Source organism: Pseudogymnoascus destructans (assembly GCF_001641265.1).
Source record: "Pseudogymnoascus destructans isolate 20631-21 unplaced genomic scaffold scaffold_2, whole genome shotgun sequence".
NCBI lineage: Eukaryota > Fungi > Ascomycota > Leotiomycetes > Thelebolales > Thelebolaceae > Pseudogymnoascus > Pseudogymnoascus destructans.
The window spans coordinates 1,525,802-1,543,869 of NW_020167521.1; the positions used below are offsets into that span (position 1 = coordinate 1,525,802).

The 18,068-nt window shown below is 51.7% G+C and overlaps 9 protein-coding genes across 9 annotated transcripts; 5 read left to right on the forward strand and 4 right to left on the reverse strand.

Annotated features, from left to right (window-relative positions):
* Positions 1–700: 700 nt before the first annotated feature.
* Positions 701–1,199, forward strand: VC83_01119 (uncharacterized protein; the record flags this gene model as incomplete). The annotated part of the gene is made up of 2 exons (XM_024464804.1): positions 701–818; positions 868–1,199. 2 exons carry the CDS (start codon positions 701–703, stop codon positions 1,197–1,199), a joined length of 450 nt encoding a protein of 149 aa, XP_024327602.1.
* A 55-nt stretch (positions 1,200–1,254) lies between these two features.
* On the forward strand, positions 1,255–1,677 carry VC83_01120 (uncharacterized protein; the record flags this gene model as incomplete). Its single annotated transcript, XM_024464805.1, has 1 exon — positions 1,255–1,677. One exon carries the CDS (start codon positions 1,255–1,257, stop codon positions 1,675–1,677), a length of 423 nt encoding a protein of 140 aa, XP_024327896.1.
* A 2,419-nt stretch (positions 1,678–4,096) lies between these two features.
* Positions 4,097–6,451, forward strand: VC83_01121 (uncharacterized protein; the record flags this gene model as incomplete). The annotated part of the gene is made up of 1 exon (XM_024464806.1): positions 4,097–6,451. The coding sequence occupies one exon, from the start codon at positions 4,097–4,099 to the stop codon at positions 6,449–6,451; it is 2,355 nt and encodes a 784-aa protein (XP_024327895.1).
* Positions 6,452–6,520: 69 nt separating this feature from the next.
* On the reverse strand, positions 6,521–7,210 carry VC83_01122 (uncharacterized protein; the record flags this gene model as incomplete). The annotated part of the gene is made up of 1 exon (XM_024464807.1): positions 6,521–7,210. One exon carries the CDS (start codon positions 7,208–7,210, stop codon positions 6,521–6,523), a length of 690 nt encoding a protein of 229 aa, XP_024327898.1.
* A 447-nt stretch (positions 7,211–7,657) lies between these two features.
* On the forward strand, positions 7,658–11,386 carry VC83_01123 (uncharacterized protein). Its single transcript, XM_024464808.1, has 2 exons — positions 7,658–9,048; positions 9,105–11,386. The coding sequence occupies exons 1-2, from the start codon at positions 8,335–8,337 to the stop codon at positions 11,112–11,114; spliced, it is 2,724 nt and encodes a 907-aa protein (XP_024327897.1). The 5' UTR covers positions 7,658–8,334; the 3' UTR covers positions 11,115–11,386.
* A 577-nt stretch (positions 11,387–11,963) lies between these two features.
* Positions 11,964–13,785, reverse strand: VC83_01124 (uncharacterized protein). The gene is made up of 4 exons (XM_024464809.1): positions 13,640–13,785; positions 13,483–13,528; positions 12,442–13,437; positions 11,964–12,373 (listed from the first exon to the last, which is right to left on the reverse strand). Exons 1-4 carry the CDS (start codon positions 13,779–13,781, stop codon positions 12,307–12,309), a joined length of 1,251 nt encoding a protein of 416 aa, XP_024327900.1. The 5' UTR covers positions 13,782–13,785; the 3' UTR covers positions 11,964–12,306.
* Positions 13,786–13,883: 98 nt separating this feature from the next.
* VC83_01125 (uncharacterized protein) lies at positions 13,884–14,955 on the reverse strand. Its single transcript, XM_024464810.1, has 2 exons — positions 14,883–14,955; positions 13,884–14,796 (listed from the first exon to the last, which is right to left on the reverse strand). The coding sequence occupies exons 1-2, from the start codon at positions 14,922–14,924 to the stop codon at positions 13,924–13,926; spliced, it is 915 nt and encodes a 304-aa protein (XP_024327899.1). The 5' UTR covers positions 14,925–14,955; the 3' UTR covers positions 13,884–13,923.
* VC83_01126 (uncharacterized protein) lies at positions 14,826–15,922 on the forward strand. The gene is made up of 3 exons (XM_024464811.1): positions 14,826–14,855; positions 14,934–15,487; positions 15,555–15,922. Exons 2-3 carry the CDS (start codon positions 15,048–15,050, stop codon positions 15,751–15,753), a joined length of 639 nt encoding a protein of 212 aa, XP_024327902.1. The 5' UTR covers positions 14,826–14,855; positions 14,934–15,047; the 3' UTR covers positions 15,754–15,922.
* Positions 15,923–17,564, reverse strand: RHO2 (Rho GTPase). The gene is made up of 5 exons (XM_024464812.1): positions 17,166–17,564; positions 16,939–17,017; positions 16,876–16,881; positions 16,608–16,799; positions 15,923–16,544 (listed from the first exon to the last, which is right to left on the reverse strand). The coding sequence occupies exons 1-5, from the start codon at positions 17,201–17,203 to the stop codon at positions 16,254–16,256; spliced, it is 606 nt and encodes a 201-aa protein (XP_024327901.1). The 5' UTR covers positions 17,204–17,564; the 3' UTR covers positions 15,923–16,253.
* Between the last annotated feature and the right edge of the window lie 504 nt (positions 17,565–18,068).

An 18,068-nucleotide genomic window follows, 5' to 3' on the forward strand; every position in this document is an offset into this window, starting at 1 on the left:
TCTGGGTCTGGGTCTTCTCCAGCTATCATGTGTGGCGTATTGCGTCTGGGCGCGTAGTTATGGTAGGTGCCTGTGAGGTATGTCCACTTTCTGTATCATGGATGGGCAATGGCTCATCGTATATGCTGCTCCCGAGCACCTGCACTTTTTCCTCCTGTTTCTGTTTCCCTATTCACCGTCGGACCAAGGACACCCAACACTGTATACCTTTTGTAGGATAGTCAGCCTCCTTTAACTCGCCACAATGGCGATCGTTCACAGCACCCGCGTGTACAATTGGTAAAGAGAAGAACTTTTCCCCCATATCATTTCTATACTGATGCCGCCAACAGGTATATTTCCATGGTAGCTGCCAGTTGTATGGTGCTATACGGATATGATGCTTCAGTCTACAACTCTGTATGTTACTGCAGAAACTATGATCGTACTACATATGCTTATACTTAAATAGGTGCGAGGCTCAGCCAACTGGGTCAATTACTTCAACAAGCCAGTAAGTTGAATATCAGATTAAAGCTTCCTGCTTATACTAATATCGAGAGCAGATGTTATTGGTGCCGTCAATACCGCTTATACTGTCGGTGCGATCGTTGCTGGCTTCTTCCTCGGTGGCCCTACTGTGAGTAGTGCCGATGCTTATTGATCGTTTGGCCTGAATCCAACTCCTAACTAGGCGGATCGCTTGGGGCGACAATGGGGAATGGGTATTGGATGCTTTTTGACCATTATCGTGACATTCATCCAGACACCAAGACACAATATCGGTACATTCATTGGTGGCCGAGCAATTATTGGTATCGGCCAGGGTATTGCCTTGAGTATGTCGTTATCACTCTAGTTCCATGCACGTATCTAACAGTCATGCAGCCGCCGGCCCGATTTACATCGGTGAACTCGCCCCGCCAGAGATCAGAGGCAAGGTCATGTCCTTTTGGCAACTGTTCTACAGTGTGAGATCCTTCCTTGCCTACTGGATCAACTACGCCTGCCAGCTCAATGTAGAGAAGCTTGGCGAATGGACTGGAAGATTGTCAACATTTTCCAGATCATGGTCCCTATCTATATCATCATTCTTCTTCCGTTTATTCCCGAGACCCCACGTTGGTACCTCCAGCACGGCGACCGGGTCGACGATGCCCGTGCGATACTCCGCCGTGTCCGAGAGACTGAACAAGGAGTTGAAGATGAAATCCTCATGATTTGTGAGGCTCTCGAGTTTGGGAAGGAAGCTATCTCCAGCAGCTACTCTGCTTTATGGAAGGACGTTCTGTCCGTAAGCGTCTCATTCTGGCATCATCCTCAATGCCGGACAGCAGGTTACTGGCCAAGGAACACTCAACACCTACAGCACCATCATTTACAAGGGTGTCTTCAAGTCTCAGTTGCAAATTTCTCATCAACGCTCTCAATGCCACTTTCGGAATCATCTTCACTCTGAACGCAACTTGGACTGTTGACCGTTTCGGTCGCAAGTTTTTGTTCATCGTTGGTGCTATCGGAATGGCTGTTTGTATGCTGGCTGTGGCGTTAGTGGGAACAAAGACCAAGACGATCTATTATATGGCTAAGGGCGTGAGCAAGCCGACAAAGGCAGAGCCGGTCGGCATTGCCATTACCTTCTTGCTCTTCCTCTTCATCTTCTTCTACAAGCCCAGTTGGGGAGCGATGATCTGCTGAAGTTTTCTCCATGAACGTCCGCGCACAAGCCGTTGGCATGGCATCCCAGACACAGAATGTCGCAAACTCGATCTTCCAACAGTTCTTCCCGATTTTCCTCGCAAACTGCGGCTTCTCGACCTCTTCGCGATCAACGCATGCTTGGCTGTGTTCGTTCACTTCATGATTCCCCAGACAAGGAGAGTCAGCCTGGAGGAGATGGATGTCCTATTCGGTGGAGCCGATCACGTTGAGAAGGGAGCCGATCTGCTACATGTTGAGGATGCTCACCATGCGGTCCCGGTTCAAGAGAACAAGGGCAGCAGCATCGAGGCTAACGAAATCGAGGTCAACTCCGCCGTGCCGACGAAGATGGTATAATTGAGTTGAAGTTGGAATGTTGTTAGCAATTTTGCCGTATTTAATGTTGATCTCACATAATTGTAAAGCTCGTCCGTGCATGTGATAACGTGGTGGTTGCGTCGACATAATGCCAAGACCATGTAACGATAATGGTCATGGTGGCGTAATGGTCACCAAAATCCGACTCGACAACTTCAAATTAATTTTGTACTATAATACAACTAAGTGTACCCATTTACGAGTCGGACAAATCATCTCTAAGTAGGTCCTCCTCAATTTAGTCGATAATACTATCTTGTTCAACCCTTTGTGCCGACCTTTCCCCTTGTTGTTATAGGTCTCATTTTCAATCTGTGAAACTGCCGACTGGATTTCTTAAGAACTCATCACAATAACTCCTTTCAACACTACTCTTTTGCCTCGCTTGTTAGCTCTCCGTACAGGCAGAACACTTTGCGTATCTTGTAGCTCCTTTAATAATAATGTGTTTTGTGTTCTTAAGGTTTCAGCTGTGCGTGTAAGTTGTGAGATATATTTTCGCGTTAGTAAGTCAAGTACATTTTGAGCTTATAACATCAAATTAAGAGCCGCGTTTGAGCTGCGCAACTCTGTACCACTTGGTAGGGAGCTGGTGTGTAAAGTTAGCAAGTGTTTATATGCGTTTTGAGGATTAAATGGATAAATACCCGCTCCTAACCATGCGCTTTGAATGTTGTATTGATATATCGTGCTTTGTAGTACATTTCTATCCATTGTATACGCCTTACTCTAACTCGTGTAAGTTGGTCTGTCTCGCTTTTGTAAGCGCAGTCTTTAGCAGTCCAAACACCGTAACATCAAGAGGTTGAAGGATATAGGAACAATGTGGCGGAAGTATAAGAAGGTCGATATTATGTTACATGTAATGAGCAATAAAGTTTGCTGAAATGTAGCTTTCATGGCCATCTGCAACCAAAAGCCGTGGTTTGCCATCTGCAATTTCATAGGTTTCTAGCCCAAAAACTTGCTGTAACCATTGTAATCCATGGACGTTTGACATCCAACCCTTCGTACTTGCTAAGAATCGCCAATCCCCTACGTGTGGATTTGTAGACCAAGTGCTGTTAATAGTGTTGGCTTTAAAAAATCTCAAGTGGTAGCAAGACGCATCTATCTACAGAGATGCACTTAATGACTAACACCTACTCTTAACGGCTAGGATAATTACTACACATAGTTGCGTCAACTACTACACATAGTTGCGTCAACTACTACACGGTTCGTTTAACTCGTTCCAATCCCAAAACCTAATTCATCCATGTTATACACTTCCAATACCTAAACCTAATTCATCCATGTTATTACACGTTGCAAATATCATAGCTTTGTTCTTGCGTCTTTGCTTGTAGCTCGATTTGTCAAGTAGTAATTGTAGCAAGCTCTATATGGCGTCGAATAAAGCGTTGAACCCATTGTTGACCAATTAGTGGATATGTATAATTTGGGATGACGCGTCATTAATGCGTTGCACTCTTTAGATCCTCCAATTCCTTGATTAGCTGGTGTCTAATAGGGCGTCCCATAGATGAAAATTGACAAATCCACTTCTCTAAAGTGCTCTCTTCAACTGCAGATAAAAGTTGTTGGTTATGTCGCGCTTACACTTAAGAAAGATGTCCCGACACCTGACGCGTCAATGTTAAGCGGCTGACTTCAAAGTGTTCTGTATGCCTCTATAGCTTCAGCGCCTCAGTTTCCTGAACCCGAAGGCTCCTTCGTCTCGCCATTGTTGTTTTTTTACAAGTTTGAAGTTACGAGGTGGGGTTTTGGTGACCATTACGCCACCATGACCATTACAGCACCTCACCACCTCCAACGTTATCAGGCTGAAGTGTAGCTTTGTTAGCCTCAATCGTGCCTTACTTTGACACATCCGATTATCTCGGGAGGACAAAGTTCTTTATTCAGCTAAGACGCTGGAACCTAAACTAAGCATTCTTGAATATAAAAGCCGTGGCGACTTGGATATGAGTTTGCAAGTCTTGAATCTTTTACCATTATTGTTTGGGGTGTGAAGTACGCGCTTCTGGATGAGAGTATGGCGCGAGAGGACATGGATAAAGCCGCATATTTTAAAGCACTGTCCTCACTAGATGAGGACTCAGACGACGAGAGCCCCATAGGCTCCAGTCGAGATAGGCCTACTACTTCTCTTCCACCTCACCACAATACATCTCTACATAAACGTCACGAACCGGTTCATCCTAAACCAAACGCAGCTCCTCAGTTGGAACGAAGTCTATCAGCACCAACTCTGAAGTCACCATCCCCAGGCCACCTCATCAAAGAGACTCCATTAGTATCAATCAAGAATCGGCTACGGCAGGGCCGCACTGGTACCCCGCTGTCAAGCAAAGTCTCTTTTGTCGCAGAAACGCCTACATCCCCAAAGCCTATCCAAAGCGGTGGCGCTCGGCCTCTGAGAAAAACATCAGCCCCAACCCCTACTACCCTCAACCGCAGCGCTCAGTTCTCATCCTTTTCCTCGACAGCCCTCGGAAAGCGAAAGCGCAAAGAGCCGAGCATAAAGCTTGTTCCGGAACAGCATCGCATCTTCAAGGACTTGGTATTCTTTTACGTCCCTCCTGATGACATCGCCCCAGTGCGCAGGGCACGGATCGTGAAGGCCAGGGAATATGGCGCTACCTGGGCTACAGAATGGACCGAGACTGTTACGCATATCATCGCTGATAAGCACCTTTCATATGCGGATATCACCTCGTTCCTCAAAACCTCATCCATTCCGGACCACATCATACTCGTCAATGAACTATACCCGTTGGACTGCATACAGTTCAAGGCTATTTTGAACCCGAATCAGAAACAGTATTTACTGAAGGGATATGAGTCAACGACAAAAGATTCTGCGGCGGGAACTTCGGCACAGCCACCCTCTTCGCCGGTCTCTCATCAGTCTCTGGAACTCAAAACTGTGAGGCCAAAGCCGAGAAGATGGAGCTATGTACCTCCGAAAGCTACACCGGACAGAAGCCAGAATGGAGGGGATAGACAATCCGTACCACCTACAGCGGGAGAAACTGATGATATGGCGAAGAGCCCAGAGCACGCAGAGGCAGCCGTCTATGGAACGATTGGCGATGAAGACACAACAGAAGCTCCAAGTGCAGGACCTGTTGTCGAGTCCCCACAAAGTGTGGAAGAGAGTACTAGGGCAGATGATGACCTTGATGAGATTATCAAAGGCGCTCTCAAAGTGCAGCATCTACCCTTGGATGATGATGAGGACCAGTCCCCGACAGGCTCGCCCCGTCACGGGGGCGACAGCTCTGATGACAACGGATCACCGAAAACCAAACGAAAGCATATTACTCGGAGGTCCAACTTCAACCAAGAAGGCTTTAGCTGCATGAAAGGTGGCACCTTAGATGCCACTTCCTCGAATCCTAACGCGCGAACCATATCCATTCTCCAAGAAATGGCCGCCTACTATACACGGATGGATGATACGTGGCGCCCAATAGGATATAGGAAGGCTATAACGACTCTCAAGAAGCAAAATAAGCTCATCTCAACCGCAGGAGAAGCTGTCAAGTTACCAGCGATAGGACAGCGGATTGCGGATAAGATCGAGGAGATCGTCCACACGGACAAGCTTCGACGTCTGGACAATACCAAGTCAGATCGCAACGACATGATACTCCAGCTCTTCCTCGGAATCTATGGCGTCGGAATAGCGCAAGCAACAACGTGGCTACAACAGGGCTACACCACCCTCGAGGATCTCCTGGCCCACGCCAGCTTGACTGACAACCAACGGCTGGGCATTGATCATTATCAAGATTTTCAGACTCGAATACCGCGAGCAGAAGTCAGCGCCCTGGCTAAGATCGTCGCGGATACTGCGAGGGGTATTGATAGAGGTATCGAGGCCATCGTCGCAGGTAGCTATCGCCGTGGCGCGGAGAGCTGCGGAGACATCGACGTCCTCCTGACTAAGTCAGGCACCTCGGCCTGCTCTGAGCTGACGCCCCTTCTCTATAAGCTCGTGTCGCAACTTCGGGCCTCGGGGATGCTTGTGGCGCCTCTCTCTGTCGGACGGACAGAATCCAGCTCGAAGTGGCATGGCTGTTGCGTCTTGCCGGGGCAGGGGCCGCCGATTTGGCGGCGGATTGACTTCCATCTTGCGCCGGCGTCGGAGCTCGGGGCTGCGTTGTTGTACTTTACGGGGAATGACATCTTTAATAGGAGTATTCGGCTTTTGGCTTCGAAGCGTGGTATGAGATTGAACCAGAGGGGGTTGTATAAAGATGTAATGAGAGGGCCTGGGAGGGTGAAGCTTAATGAAGGAGAACTAGTGGAGGGGGCGGATGAGAAGAAGATATTCGCCGAGCTTGGAGTACCGTGGAGACCGCCCGAGGAGCGAGTTTGCTGAGGAGTTGAATAATTAGGATAGGCCGAGACTCTAATTTAATAATGCTCTCCCCGCCGCGGGGCTCTGTAATCAAGCCTTAGCCACCGGCTCCCTAATCATAATCCAATTAATCCACCTCCTCTCGTCCTCCGGCGTCTCCCTACTCGCATTCACAATCTCCGTCTCATCCACCACCACCCACCCCAACTTCTTATACAACGGCAACCCCGCGGGCGTCGCCTCGATATAAGCCTTCCTCCCCTCGCGATCCGCCATCTCCAACCCATACCTCAACAACATCGTCCCGCACCCCCTCCCCTGAAACTCCGGACCGGTCGCCAACAACCCCATCAAATACATCTCCTCCTCCACCACCCACTTCTTCTGCATCCGATCCAGCCCGCCAAACATCTCCCAACACGCCGCCACATTCGCGCCCTCGGGCAGGGAATCCGCATCCATGTTTCCCCCCTCCTCTACATCCGCCTCGGTAGCCTCGTCCGGCGCAGGAGTGTGCGGGAACTCCCACCGAGCGAAACTCGCCATGTGACCACTCGCCGTCTCGATCACTTTGAAATGCCGCTCTCCTGGCCCGGGGTGGTTGAGTCGCTTCCCGAAGCGGTTGGTGAGCCAGGCGGATTGGGAGGACCAGGAACAGGTGGTGTTGGGGAAACAGGCGATGTGATTCGGTTCGGGGGTGAAGGCGGAGAGGTAGACGTGCACGAGGGAGGCGACGTCGGCGGGGGTGCACTCTTCGATGTGGAAGGTGGTGGACGACATGGTGATGGTGCGGGGTTGTGGGGGGTCGTCGGGGTGTGGTGAGGGATTGATTTGGATGGGGATGGAATTGGGTTTGGTTTGAGGGGAGTTAAGGGATGGACTACGGGTAAGTTATCTATTATGATTATTGGGAATGAGGAGTTGCATTTGGTTTTGACAGGTGTAATCCGATGTAAGCGGAGTTTTCGAGCAAGCGCCGCCAAAACGCTTCGCCGAGTGACCGTCGCTGAGCGACGAGCGAAACGGGAATGTGGGGAAGAAGGGAAGAAGCTCGGGAGCGCCTTTTCCGTTTCCGCGATGCCGGTGACTGAAACGTACAGGGTCCATCTCGAGAGACTTTTGGGGCAACGCGCGGGTCTCGGCTTGTACCAAAAGTGCGCCTACAGTAACCGCCGCATAACCGCGTAACCGTGCCGTCGAGAAATTATAATATTCAGATGGAACTAGGGAATATCTCAATCTCAATTTCGACCTCCATGCTACGGCATTATCTCTATAGTACTGCAGATTAATTGTACACATACACGAGTAAGTTTATGCGACGAATGACCTGCATGTGCCTTTCCCTTAAACGCAGAAAGTACTGTAACTTCGCAGTAAATCGGTCAAATTGGGATTAAAAAGTCCCGCCAAGGGGCTTCAAACAGGGATTGTCAGCGAATGAGAGGGCAGTTGATTGCCGGCCGCCTCCACTGAAAATGCCATCCATCCCTTACAACGGCCGCTAATTCCTCCCATTGCCATCGCCATCGCCGTCGTCGTCGTCAAACCCTTTCACACGATCACGCGCCTTCACGCCAACGGACATGCTTCACATGGCGCTCTAGACATACAACATTCCACTTTCACGCGCTCTACCGACGACCATGCGATTGGACTAGACGAGCCACTTCGACCACGACTACCGCCTCGACATCAACGTTGCGATCGCGGGTGGGTGGACAATTGGTCTTGGACAAATTGGTCTTCAATCCCCGCAAGTTCCCCATACCGCCATCCCCTACCGTGCCACCGAACCGCTTCTCGAAGCGGGCCATATAAACCATATCTAGCGGGCCGTCGCATACGGCAACTCACATAGAACTGTTCCCTCCCTCCCGGCTTGTGTCTCACTCAACGGCAAGATGCATCAGGGGGCACCGACAACGACAGCGACAATGGCCTACCCCTCCCTTCCCGCCTCCCCGACCCTCACGAACCCGGACATGATCCTGCCCTACGGCGACTACGACTCCACCCCCTCCCCGCCGCGTTCGGCCGTGTGGAAGGGCCGATCACAGGACATGGACTTTGCGCAGCCCCTGGCGTACGGAGACAATAGCATGGTCGCCGTGCCTATGACGCCTATCACACCGATTATATATGGGAACGGCACAATGTTATCTGATATCGGCGAGGTGACGGAGGCGGAGAGCACACCTGGGGTAGGCGTGCGACGCATGCGGGACCGGCTCGCAAGGGGCGATGATTCACCAGTGAAGTCGTCGCCAACGATGGGATACCAGAGTACGGTGAAGCGGTCGAAAGTGCCGGCTCACCAGCGCAGCGCCAGTATGGAGAGTACGAGTACCGTGACGACTGAGGCTCCGGCGGGCGAGCCGTTTGGGGATTTCGATGATACTGTTAGCGTGGATGAGAGCGCCTTCCAGGGCGATGATGAGGAGAGTGTCGTGGGCGAAACCTACGGACAGGCAATGTTGGCCGAGGTGAAAACTATGTATAGAACGGATGCTAGGACCGTAGACGCGAGGAGGGAGAAGGAGGACGAGGAATTGAGCAGTGCGGCGCTGAGCAAGAGGGCAGAGATGATCTTGTCAAACGCCAAACAGCGGCTTGATGTGAGTACTGACAGAATAGATTTGTCCGGGAACGCGCACTGACCGAGTTATTCTAGAACATGGAGGGGAATCTCAGTCGTGCGCGGAGCTCCCTATATATCAGCCCCTCGTCCTCGATGTCGTCAATACATAGCAGCAGCCCGCTATCAAGATTGACACCCTCCCCTCCGGAGCCGCGCATAATCTCTCAGATGGGCCTGCCTCCCGCCAGACACCGACAACTGAATCACCCCAACCTGGGCCCCAACGGCCCGGCTCACGCAAGAGTCGGTAGCGAGAATTCGCTTCCCCTATCTCCTAATAATAATATTCAAAAAACGACCGTCATCTCAAGGCCGACCCTCGTCTCAAGGCAATCCCTGCCACCAATCGCGTCACCACAGTCGGAAGGACCGCAACGGCAGGATTCTTATAGATCTCAGACTGCTGCTCAAGAGAGCCGCCGGTTATCTTTAAATGAGCACTTAGACCCAGTATCTGGGATAGTTATCATGGAAACGGGGAGCGATGGCGATCACCCCTTCCCGTCACCTCTTGAAGTTGACAGATTCATCCGATCCAGCACTGCCGAGCCCCATTCCTGGCACGAGATCGATCCACGTGCCCTAACGCGCTCGGCTTCGTCAATGCAGATGCGAGACCTGTCGGTCAAAATGAAGGACCTAAAAGGCAAGATATCGACACTGAGGGACCGAGCGAAGGAAGAGAATATGAAGAGGCGTAGCGTGCAGAGCCTCCGTACCCTGAGTCCATTTACAGCGGCCGAACAGTGGTACACGACGTCAACAGAGCAGGAAATCCAGCAGAAGCAAGTTAATAATACGCTTGATCACGTTACTGAGGACGCGGCGGAAGATGTGGAGGATTACCAGGAGTCGGAAACGACGAGTATCTACCAAGACTTTGAGGAACACCAGGACCAAGAGGAATATGGGAATGTTGTTGACTCGTTTGGAGAAGAGGAACAGGGTAATGACCATGAGGCTTCCGAAGAACCCGCCGAGTTTGAAAATGCCCTCGCGGAAAATAACCATCAGCAAAACGATCTTCAGGATGACGACCTTGAGCAAGATAGCCTTCAGGAGCACGTCGAGGACAGAGAGCTCGATGAAGAGCAACCCGTCGACGATGAAGACCAGGACGAATCCGTCGACGGCGAAGAATACGACGACGCCTCCAGCGACGTCGCCTCCCTCTACCACGACACCTCCCAAGTCCCCCTCTCCCACGAAGACCGCGAAGACGCCTTTGACTACGAGCACTTCTTCCTCCACAGTGCCATGGGCACCATGTCACAACAAAAATACGGCCGACGCGGCAGCACCGACAGCTACGGCTCCGAGGACTCCGTCGAAACCACGCGCGGCGTTGATGCTCCTGCTACTGGGACTTACAAAGATGAATTAAAACACGCGGTTGTGGGGCATACGAGGCATAAGAGTATTGATACCGTGAGCACGATGGCTACATTCGCGACTGCGAAATCAAGACATACGGAGGTGGATCTGCAGACTGAATACTACAATTTCGCCGTCCAGCATGTGCGCCGCTCTCAGCAGATCCACGGGGTTGACACATCAAAAGCCTTGCCCACCACACCTGACAACGAGGCGGGAGATGCGGGACAGGAATCCCGCCGCGGCTCAGTAATCAAATCCGGCGTCATCCAACCCGTCGCCATCCAGCGCCCCTCCATCTCCTCCTTCACCTCCTCCTCCAGCACCACGCGCTTCTTCCCCCTCATCAACAGACCCAGGAACGCGAGCGGTACCTCCACGCCCTCTAGCTACCCCTCTTCTCCTGCGTCTAATCCGGGTGAGCTCCTCGGGATGGCGCTCACGACGGGGATGCTGAATGGCGGCGAAGAGAGGGCGGCGCAGCCATCTCCGGTGTCGATGTTGCACCGCGATGATCAGATTTTGGTAGAGCGGCTGGTGGCGAATGTGGGGAAGTGTGTGGTGGGGTTGCAGGAGACGAGGAGGACTAGTGCCGAGAATAGGGTGTGGAGGAAGAGGTTGGAGATTGCGTATCGGATTTTGGATGGGGATGAGAGTTTGTTGAAGTGAGTGGCCCAGTAGAACCTAATGACTGGCCGCAAGGACATGCCAATAATGGGTGAGAGAAGGGGGAGGGGGTAATATATTATGATGCTGGATCGTTGCTGGCGGCGATGATTTTTTATGTTGGGGGCGAACTGGGGGGACTATTGCTGTGGTAATTATAGACAGACATACATTTACAAGATGGGGAGGGGCAGCGAGGTTTATGGGTTTGCTTGCATATACCCGGCTATACTTTATGAACACATACTTCGGCTAGGAGATTACTAGATCTAGGAATACAAATATTTGCTTTATATGTTCTAGCTAGCACGATGATGTGTGTGTGGGTTGGGGGGTAGGGTTGGTTCTGTGGTGTCTCGCTGCCGGTTTTCTCTGTATCATTTTGTTCTCCTATAATCCTTCGCCATGCTGTTGGTGATGCTATTGCCACTCAGTACCCCGCTATTTCTGCCTTCAAGAGCCGCTCAACCCATATTCATGGGTATAAATTAAGGTTCATGAGTCTGTCCAGCTATTCAACAGCAAGAGAGCCGCAGTCAAGCGCAAGAACACACGGGATGCGGGTCTGCACCATGGCCTAGTAAGTTTTTCTTTCTGCTAGCTTTGCTTACCTGCTTCCCCTTTTCGATTCTGATGCCTATTTTCGGTGTTCGAATTCTTGTTGTCGTGTATTCTTCTTGTCGCGGCTGTTTGCCGTCACTGCAGCGTTCTTGTCACCGGTTTCGGGCTCCGGTGAGAATCTTGCTGAGTGTGGCTTCGTGGGGTTGAGGGTTGGTGGAGCGCGAGTTGGTAAGTTGGTAGATGTGAATGCAGGCAGCTCCATCCTTGACAGCCTATGGTTCCATATGTTTACCACCGATGGATTGACTGGTTGAATGCTAACTACTCCTTATATACAGGTTTTCGAAGTGCTACAAAGAACCCTGGTTCGGTGACCCGCTCTGCAATGTATAGTATTAATTCGGGGCCGCGGGTCATTGCTGTCAAAAGCTTTGCGGGAGCAAAAAAGACAGTAAATAAAACAGAGCCTGAGGTTTTGAGCGAAGTATCGTAGACTATGTATGTATCTACAACTTGAAATCGGCATTGGTTTTTTCCCACCCAGCCCTATCAGCCTCTGGCATAGCCGCCACTTTCTCCACGAGCTGCAGCTTTAACTGTCTCGAGCGATCGGTACACAGCTCATAAATCGTGCTCAGGTTAAAAGTGAGCGCGTGGAAGCTCTTCCCCTTGTCCAACAGATCCTCAAGCATATATTTTGCCTATACGCCGTTAGCAAAACCATCACGCCACCCAATTCACCAGCCAACGAAAAGAGCCAACAACGTACCTCATCAATCTGCCCCGAGTACAACATGCACACAGCCAGATTCTGCGCATACATCTCATTCCCCCTATCCCTCTCAGCAAGCTGCTCCCAAATCGTCGCCGCATCCTCATACTTCCCATCCGCCATCTCCCCCAACGCAAGCACCACCCCATCCGCCTCCTCCCTCCCCCCCACACACCCCCTCGCCGCCTCCACATCCCCCAACCGCAACCACAACAACGCCCTCCTCGCCACAACCATCCTACCCCCCCCTCCCCCAGCGTCCTCAAATGCATCGCCGCCCCCTCCAAATCCTCCATCTCCACCAAGGCCCCCGCAACACGCACCCCGAGATCAACAAGACGCTCCTCCCACATCTGTCGCTCTACCAGCGTCGCGTCCCCGCTCTCGGGGTCTTCAGCGATGGCCTTTCGCAGCGCGGCAAGCGCGCGCCGCGCATCTCGCGCTAGCTCGAAGTACCCTACTACTCCGCGGCGAGGATCGTTGAATCCGATGCCCTGGAGTCGCACGGCTAGGACGCGGAGTTCCCAGGGCACGAGGTGCGCGGAGGTGAGCGGATCGAGGTACAGCGCCGAGTTGAGGTCTTCGACGGCTTTGACTTCCTGTGCGGCGAGCGCCGTGGCGTTGCAGAGTGTTAGTGAAGCGAGGCGGACGTAAAGGAGGGCGAAGATAGTGGGGTGGTCCGTTGGGGCAGTGGCGGTGGTGAGGAGGTTTGCAGCGAGGACGGCGGCGGCGCGGAAGCGGGAGGTGGAGAGGAGGGTGGGGAGGTCCTGTGGGGGAGAGGAGGAGGGGCGCAAGGGCGCCGGGATGTCGGTTGTGGGGAGAGGGTGGTAGAGTTCGGGGCGGAGGAGGCGGGAGAAGTCTTTTGCGGGGAAGGCGGGGGAGGAGGTCGGGCGCGAGGAGGGGTTGGGTGAGCGCTGGGAGTGGGTGGGTGAGAGAGTTTGGGAGTTAGAGAGGGTGGGTGAGGAGGAGCCGAGGGGACCGGAGACGGGTGCCCTGGAGGGGTTAGCTTTGCGCGGAAAGAGAGAGATGGGGACTTACTGCGATAGATCTACGAGACCTCTAGTTGACCGACGCGGCATCTGGGCTGCTTCTCATCAGCTTGTGAAGTGAGAGTGGACGTCGATATGTCACGTGATATTGGTTTGAGCTTGAGAGGGAATGGGCAGGCGGGATGGGCTATCGAGGGTCATCGTACCTCTACCGCTGGATATGGGCCTTTCTTGCCGTTCTCCGACGGAAGATCTTGGTGGAGTCGCCATCCTGGTCTGATTGTATGTTGTCTTTGAAGGTGGAAGTTGAGGTTCGGAGTACCGAATCGGACTATACCTCACCTGCATTGGCGCGATTTATGACACTTGTAGACGATTTTATGCACGCGACAGAGCTATATATGGTGCCGAGTTACAACCTTTCACATTAATTCTCAACAGCAACCATTCTAAATTATAATATCGATTGGTCTCATTGATTTTTCTACTTCTATAGATCTGATACAAAGCTAACGACTCTCGAGAAGACGCCATTAATGACCTCCTCTGGGTTGTTTTTCAAGTCATGGGTTGCCCCTTCCACAACGCCAGAATTCTTCTCATCCACCTCACCAGAACCCTTTTTCACAAACCCAATCCATTTCTCAACCAGCGCTTTCTTATCCACATGCTCAGGCACATACTCATCCTTCCCAGAGTACAGGATACAGAGCTTACTTCCCTTCGGCAAGCTCCCAAACGATCTTTGGTACTGCTCATCAGTCAAATCTGAGCTGAAATAATCATCCTCCCCATCATGATTCGGGCTGGCCAGGCTTAACCACCGTCTCGCACAGATTGGAGCATCAAAGAAGCCATGTGTAGCCGCGGAGGATAGAACATCCTCTCCCCTACCCGCGGCAACCCATTCCGCGGCGATTTTGTTCGTGTTAGATCGCTGCCCTTCATCAAGCTGCCCCTCCATAGCCTGCCTATCACTGACAGAGGCCTGCATAATCCCTCCGTCTATAGGTGCGCGACTCTCTTGTCCGAGGCCCACCAGGTAATGCATTACATCCTGGCACCCGGTAGAGTGGCCCATGAAGACAATCTTGCCAGACCTCCCCGCTATGTTACGAAAGTAATCAACACATTGTGATAGCTCATCGACGTCCTTTCCTAGCGATGACTTTCCCCAGCCGATGTGGGATGAGGATAGATGGACTTGCACTAGAGACCAGGTGGGTGGGAGTTGGCTGGCAAGCTGTGCCGCGTATGAGACGGTGAGCAAACCATCACCTAGCCCTCCAATAAAGAATAGGATATTCTGGCGCGGTTCTTCTTTCTCGGTGGCTGTAAGCTCGAAAGCTACGAGTTTGCCAGCCTATTCCTGTTAGCTAATCTGATACCAGTTGGGCAATTTGTGTTGTTGAAGGGATTAAGGTGCGAATTGCCACGTTGAAGACGTACATAATGGTGCAAAGTACCAGGAACAGCGCCGTTACTAATCATTTTGTACAGATATGTTGTGTTTGTTTTGTGTTATTCCTTCGATTGATATCGATCAGATGTTGATAGCCAACTGGCATTCATAATTATGTCGTCACGTGGTATCCGCCGTGCACAAAATAATTCATGGATCCAGCAACCGAATTTAACTCCATCGCAACTCAGGAACCCCCAATCCATCCCCAACCTCACCCACCCACGACCTCACCACGCCCAACCGCCATCATGGCCTCCAACAATGTCTCACCCCTCTTCCGCCTCCTCACTCCCCTCCTCCAAACCGTCCGCCGCACCGCCGCCCCCTCAACCACCGCCCTCCCTGTCCGCTCCCTCTCGACCACACCCGCAAACCTCGCCTCGGGCGGCACCATGAACCCAAAGAACCGCGGGAAGGACGTCAAGCCAGATCCCAGAGTGCAATTGATCCGCTACCATCTCCAGCACTCGAAGACGCCGCGACCCCTGCGTCTGAGCCGCATGAGGAGTCTGCGACACTGGACGATTCATCGCGCGTGGATGCTGTTTAGGCGGCAGAAGATGTCGGAGGAGGAGCTGGAGCTGCAGAGGTATGGCAATTCCTTGCTCCCCGGTAGCTTGACAGAGAGAGGATGGTTGCTAATGGTGGCTTCTTAGGATGTACAAGAGCATGCACAATGCCTGCGAGGAGCTGCGGGCGTTGCAGGGGCCGGGCGACAAGAATACCGGACGCTTGTACAGAATCGCTTTGGAGAAGAAGGGTATCTTTGGCCCGAATGGAGTGCCGATTGAGTATGCGCGTGCGCAGACGGATACACCAGGGAGGGAGCCGTGGGACCACTCGTGGACCCGTTAAGAGGAAGGCATGGATAGGTCAAAGGGGGGTGCTATAGAACTGCTAGGAGGGACAGGGTTCAGCGAATGTGGGAGATATTGTACGAAATGAGATGGAGATGTTTGAGGGGTATATAGACGAGGAGTCGAGGGGATATCCCAATGGGCGCTCAGTATAACATCTTGTAAAATTCGCTTCCATCCTATGTACATTTTTGCTCATCCATCGCTACCAAGTGTGGCTCCAGAACAACGCCGAAATCTGGCTATGTAAGGGAAGTAAAGAGTGAATCGACTCGTAAGTCATTAAGGGCGTTGAGCCAAGGTATAGTAACACCATCCCATGCCGACATTAGAAATGGCGTTCTTGTGTGAACGAGGCCCACATCCAAGCCCATATTTTGCTCATGAAAACTGCAATATCGCCGGCACTGCCCCGGACCTCTTGTCGCGAGCGCAGCAACACTGTGCCAACCCTAGCTTGGGTGCCATCCTGTTCATTATCGACGTCCACGGCACTTCTCATAGAATAACGCAGCACCCGTTCGTCTTCTTACCCTCAAACGTGAGCAGCGCCGCCCGAGTAGCTGCCTCAAACACATCGTCAACCCCCTCACCAGTCAGAGACGAACACTCTAGGTACTTCCTCGCCCCGATTTCATGTGCGACATCTGTGGCCAGCCTGGTCCCGACAAAGTTCTGCGATTTCTTCCGCATTTCCTCGATTGCGACGGGGTCTTCTCGAAGATCCTTCTTCAGGCCCACCAGTATAATCGGGACACCAGGGCATCGCTCATTTGCCTCTTCAACCCACTGATAGCACTGTCAGCCTTTCTCGTCCGGAGGCGGAAATATACCGGAAATATAGCTGCTTACCTTGTGCTTCACGTTATCAAGAGAATCTGGGGTGTCGATTGCAAAGCCTATCAGGATAACATGTGCCTTGGAATATGCAAGGGGTCGAAGCCGCTCGTAGTCTTCCTGTCCTGCAGTATCCCACAATGCTAATTGTACCGACTTCCCATCCACTCTGCAGTCTGTCACGTAGTTCTCAAACACCGTGGGAACCTGTATATCTGATATCAGTATGAATTCGAACAACCCGAGTAGTTGTTTATGTCGTTCGATGGTGGTGGTAGCTCACATAATGCTAGAGAATGCCATTAGTAACTGTCCAGGTGTGTTGCTCAGTTTCAGGTCTGCTTACTGTGGGAAAGTACCCCAATGTGAAGACGCTTAACAGACTTGTCTTTCCACATGCACCATCGCCTATAATAACCAGCTTCCTAGAGCCACGCTGTCAGCAAATGTCGGACCCAGAATGCCCGGCTGTGTTCTGGTGAGCCCACAAGGTGGGGGGTTGATAGAGTCGACGGGAGCAGTGGTTTTGCTGGTGGTAACTACATGGAAGAAAATTGTAGATGATGTGCTCACCTACGCATCACATTCTGAACTTGTGGGTGCTCTTCCATCGTGCCGGAGTTAACTTCTCCCGTTGGAGAGGAATAAGCTGGCTATGCTCCTCTTTCAATTCCCGGGCCTGTATGGAAATACAGATTGGTTATGCTGGTTGGTTGTTTGAAGATGGTCGTGGTTTGCACTTGTAGGGTGGTGGAAGTAAAAGTTCACCAGCAGGGAGACTTGTCGATAGTGTCGGATGATGTTGTCGGTTGCCAGTCGTATGGGGTGATCAGCCTCGCCGGAGCAAAAGAAATATACGGCTAGAAGGAATTAAACGCAATTAATAACCTAAATACTTGTGAAAAATGGCAACTTGAAAAATGTTGCTAGGACGGGAACCGTACTCCGTTGTTTCTGTGCTTGTATAGTAAGCTGAGATGTGCAACTCTAATCGCTCGAAGCGCCCCGATACAGATTGGGTTGACCACCGTTGACGCGCGGGTCGCTCCAACCCCCATCTTACCAAAAGTGGTTAGTCGGCTGAACCACAACGCCAAACACCCTACTTACAGGTACCTACGTATCTTACAGCCGCCACGTTCCACAGCGTGGCTGACGGTAGCTGATAGTGGCTGAGTATGATTTCGAGCCTCTCAACACTTATCTCGTAGTTTTTGTGAGAGCCAGTTCTGTAACATTCATTTTGGCATTATTACAGTCAAATCTCACTCTGAGTTTTGGAATGGTACCATCATAGCGTTAGTGTAGATTTTGATATCTAACGCCCTGAGTTTCCCTTCTGCGGCCGCCTAGGCGCCATATCTGGGTCCAGGGGTTTGCCGTTCACTAAATTACGGCCTGAAAAGTGTGTGCACGGGCCAGTTAGGGATTTCAACAACGACGGCTAGGCTAAACTGATCCTGATATATACTGGAA

What these genes read in the sequence shown, in the direction of transcription:
- VC83_01123 (XM_024464808.1), top strand. Translation starts at nt 8,335, where the DNA reads ATGCATCAGGGGGCACCGACAACGACAGCGACAATGGCCTACCCCTCC. An exon ending in ACGCCAAACAGCGGCTTGAT is followed by an intron (nt 9,049 to 9,104) that starts GTGAGTACTGAC and finishes GAGTTATTCTAG; the next exon opens with AACATGGAGGGGAATCTCAG.
- VC83_01124 (XM_024464809.1), bottom strand. Translation starts at nt 13,781, where the DNA reads ATGCAGGTGAGGTATAGTCCGATTCGGTACTCCGAACCTCAACTTCCA. An exon ending in GCCCATATCCAGCGGTAGAG is followed by an intron (nt 13,529 to 13,639) that starts GTACGATGACCC and finishes GATGAGAAGCAG; the next exon opens with CCCAGATGCCGCGTCGGTCA. An exon ending in ACTCGGGGCAGATTGATGAG is followed by an intron (nt 12,374 to 12,441) that starts GTACGTTGTTGG and finishes AACGGCGTATAG; the next exon opens with GCAAAATATATGCTTGAGGA.
- VC83_01125 (XM_024464810.1), bottom strand. Translation starts at nt 14,924, where the DNA reads ATGATTAGTAACGGCGCTGTTCCTGGTACTTTGCACCATTAT. An exon ending in CTGGTACTTTGCACCATTAT is followed by an intron (nt 14,797 to 14,882) that starts GTACGTCTTCAA and finishes TAACAGGAATAG; the next exon opens with GCTGGCAAACTCGTAGCTTT.
- VC83_01126 (XM_024464811.1), top strand. Translation starts at nt 15,048, where the DNA reads ATGGATCCAGCAACCGAATTTAACTCCATCGCAACTCAGGAACCCCCA. An exon ending in GAGGAGCTGGAGCTGCAGAG is followed by an intron (nt 15,488 to 15,554) that starts GTATGGCAATTC and finishes GTGGCTTCTTAG; the next exon opens with GATGTACAAGAGCATGCACA.
- RHO2 (XM_024464812.1), bottom strand. Translation starts at nt 17,203, where the DNA reads ATGGAAGAGCACCCACAAGTTCAGAATGTGATGCGTAG. An exon ending in GTTCAGAATGTGATGCGTAG is followed by an intron (nt 17,018 to 17,165) that starts GTGAGCACATCA and finishes GCGTGGCTCTAG; the next exon opens with GAAGCTGGTTATTATAGGCG. An exon ending in TTGATAACGTGAAGCACAAG is followed by an intron (nt 16,545 to 16,607) that starts GTAAGCAGCTAT and finishes CAGTGCTATCAG; the next exon opens with TGGGTTGAAGAGGCAAATGA.